The sequence below is a fragment of the Anoplophora glabripennis genome, unplaced genomic scaffold, assembly GCF_000390285.2.
Source record: "Anoplophora glabripennis isolate ALB-LARVAE unplaced genomic scaffold, Agla_2.0 scaffold3245, whole genome shotgun sequence".
Classification (NCBI taxonomy): Eukaryota; Metazoa; Arthropoda; class Insecta; order Coleoptera; family Cerambycidae; genus Anoplophora; species Anoplophora glabripennis.
In genome coordinates this window covers 4263-8020 of record NW_019419323.1, presented here as the reverse complement: position 1 = coordinate 8020, position 3758 = coordinate 4263, and the positions used below count along the sequence as shown (strand labels likewise).

At 34.4% G+C, this 3758-nt stretch overlaps 1 protein-coding gene across 1 annotated transcript; it reads left to right on the top strand.

The window, feature by feature from the left end:
- Positions 1-265: 265 nt before the first annotated feature.
- LOC108916239 lies at positions 266-2681 on the top strand (the record flags this gene model as incomplete). The annotated part of the gene is made up of 3 exons (XM_023456868.1): positions 266-704; positions 2367-2470; positions 2526-2681. Coding segments are annotated over exons 1-3 (699 nt in total), but the record flags the coding sequence as incomplete, so codon positions are not given.
- Between the last annotated feature and the right edge of the window lie 1077 nt (positions 2682-3758).

Genomic DNA, 3758 nt, shown 5'->3' with positions numbered 1-3758 from the left:
TTTGATACTGAAAAGTACCATTTAACCCTCGGTGGGTTCTACCTAGGTACCCACATCAAATATAAACACGTCTACGTCTTAAGCTGCATTTTCAACTTGTTCATATCGTGGTCTCAGTTCCTCTCCATGGCTACATTTTCATATTTTAACTCCTCAAATCTAGAGAAACTCTCAGAAATTCTTTTATTCTGCATGACTCAGTTCGCTTTTCTGAATAAACTGACAAATTTTGTTGCACAGAAAACCAATTTGATGAAGTGAGGTGATGTTGCAGAGTTATCTTCTGACAAACGTAACTCAGAAAGAGATCGACGTTCTGGAAAACCACATGAAGGAAGGAAGGCTTCTAGCTAAGGTCTACAGGGCGTTGTACTTTTTGGTGGTTCTGTTCTATGCTCTGTTTCCATTTTTGGACAATCGATCTGGGGAAAGTCACAAATTTCCTTTAACTTGCTGGTTCCCCTTTGATGAAACTAAGTATTACTACCAAGTATTTTTTTTGGAGATTCTAAGTATAGCCGTTGGGGCGTGGATCAATTTCAACATCGATTTATTGACTGTCATGATGTGTGTATTAGCGACGGCTGAATTTGAGGTTTTGAGGAATAGATTGGCTACTATTTTACAACCCCTGTCTACATCTGCAAGTGTCGACGGAGATGCAGTGGTAAAGATAAAGTTAAGGGATTGTGTGAGTTACTTTGGTAAGCCAATCTGTTGGATGTTATTCTAAGATTTAAAAATGTGTTTGAAAGTTTGAAACAACTATTTTTTAATTTCATTTTTGTCTGATAAATGAAGCAATTTAGTAGCTATAAAAAAATTTTATTTTGTGCAAAAGAAATACTATATTAGGGAACAATACACAAAATTTCTGTTGCAGCTTGGTAAATCAAATAGAACTTACGTTCTCAAAAGGGATTTTTGTGCAGTTTTTCTGCAGTGTCATAGTCATTTGCCTATTAGGGTTTCAGTGTTACGTTGATTTTGAATAAAAACAGTTATCAATTTTTTTTGTTGTTACCCTGGCATCACTCAGCGGTTGCTTTTGGGCGTGGGAAGTAGTTTTATTATGGTTACTAATTGGGGTTGAGGCGCCAAGTAATTTTATTTAAATGAATAGCTTGTAAAGCCCAGGGAAGACATAAAATTACTAAAATTATTTTCCCTGTATAAGTGATCCAGCAAATAAGAATGCAGAAAAAAAAATAATTAAGAGTAAATAATACAAGATATATTTTCAATATAAAAGTTATAAGAATGAGGTAGTAGAAAATATATGTGTAGTATTTTCTGATGAATACACAAACGGGAATATAAAAAAACAACTTAAGTAAAACCTGGCTCTTGCAAGAGGTAAGCAGACTAGGATCGTGGAGGTGTATAATAACAAGAAAAAAAAAGGAACTCACACTCCGAGTCTACGAACAAATAGTACATAAATATATCAACAATCAACATAAAAACAAAAATGTGCTATATCAGATCTGAACTTTGTGTAGATCATTTCTTGTTGCCTGCGGTATAAAATTCACCACGCGATAATGAAATATGTAACCTTAGTAATGGATAAACACTTCAAATTAAGAGATATATGGCATTTAAAAATAAAAACAGTATTTTAACTGAGCTAGGTACGTAATAGGGTACTTATCGAGGTCCTCGGCCTGGCTTCCTGGAGAATCCTGCCTGCCCGGTACTCGAATACTTCCCGTGACGTCAGATTCACAATTGTGGCGTCGGTAAAAAGCAATTCCGGGTTGAATCTCAAAATGTCGGCGATAAACAAATTGTTCCTCGATTAACAAAGGAAATGCCAGAGAACAAAACGCCTGCACGAGAGAGAAAAACTTATGTAGCTAATATTAACAATAATTCAAAGATGAAGCCAGTAAAATGTGTACAAAACAAAAAAGTTACGAACCTTCCACACAGGATCCTTATTGTAGAAAGGCGTTTTTCCTTTAACACCAAAGAATGTGCACTAAACAAAATCCGCCCAAAGCGAAACCAAATGTAACTGCAACTACTACCATAAGTTACATTTTCATAGTTTGAATCAATGTAGATGCCCTTTTTGTGGGTAGAATTTACAAGAATTGATCAACTACATGTGCACACCTTGGTAAACTTCTAACACTAACTTCTACAATTTTTCTCTCTCCTCATGCGTAAATTTAAGTTGAACAAAAATTATGCCGATAAGACGGCTAGTTCCGCGACGCGAGAAAACGTTTCAAATTTGAATCGATATAAATACAACTTAAAACCGACTTTTAAATCTACGTATCATCAGATGATAGTGGTGCGTGCGAAATTAATCAATTTCAACAAATCAGACTTTTATCTCTGTGTCAACCTTTCAGATATCCTTCAGCAGCATGCAGTTCCTTTTACTAATAGTATACTTCTCGTGCATATGTGTCAGGTGGCCATGTACTGCTGGTACGAACATACCGTCATGGAGAGTGTAATAATATCCTTTTTCTTTGTATTAACATAAATAAGACATCTAGTTGTTTCAGAGTGACAAGATTAGGGACGCTTGCTACTTAGCTGAGTGGAATGGATCCGATTTGACTGTTCAGAAGTCCCTGGTTATGATAATGGAAATGGCCAAGAGACCTGCGATACTTAGGGCTGGGAATTTCTTTGAATTGAACATACCAACACTGATGAAGGTAATTTGAATGATAATTGTGCTGTATTAACTCTATAAGGGCGTTAAAACGTCAGTTAATACGTATAATGGTTTGCCAGCATATGGCGCATTCCCTTAATAAGTATTATCTTTTTTTACAGATTTTGAGATCGTCTTATTCGTACTTTGTGGTACTACAACGACTTTACCCACCAAACATTTTTCAGTTTCTGACATGTTTCCATTTTTCTCTAAACGTTTCAAAACCAAAACAAACAGGAAACCCTTCTATAACCATATCACTATCGAAGGTACATTGGCGCACCTTCGCGTGAGAGAACCTTGGGATTAACAGTTTTTGTGTACTTTATATAATTTTAATAAATAGTGTTGTAGTTTTACCAATTTTTCTTTTGAATGCGTAGAGCACGAAAATTAGTGAATTGTTGAAGGTAAGTACAAAATTTTGTTTTTTATTGTTCATAAGGTGTTAAGTAATACATTAGGTTGTTTACTTGATAGTGGATGCAAAAAAAACACTCATTGTTCAAGAGTTGTTTATTATAAGTTAATTAATATACATCAAAAATACCTTGTCTATGGTTCGTCGTCATTGAATAAACCTTTATCTAAAAATATAGTTCAATCTCTAATACTGAAAGGAGAAGGTAAGGTAGTTGGATTTTTGTAATTTTTGATATTTATGGTACGTGTAGGTTGGACCTTGAATAAGAATTTTTTACCTGACAGCTAAATTCACTAGATGTAACGCATTCTTCAACTGGGAGCGTGGCCTAATTGGTAGCGTTCGGGACTGACAGTCACGAGATCCCTGGTTCGAGTCAGTCGCGTGACATTTTTTTTTCAAAACGTACCTACCATATGGTTTTTTATTATTTTTTCATCTCGAAAATTACGAACAAACGAAATATTATAATAAATACTTATGTATTTGTAGGAATATTCTTCAAATATTTCATAAAAATGCACAATTGGTTGATAAACAATATTTATTATGAATTAACAATAAGATTTCATTAAAAAAAAACAAACGAAGTCAGGTAGGATGTTCTTTTATTTTATATTTATGTTAGTATTTGACATTTTACGCAGTGTG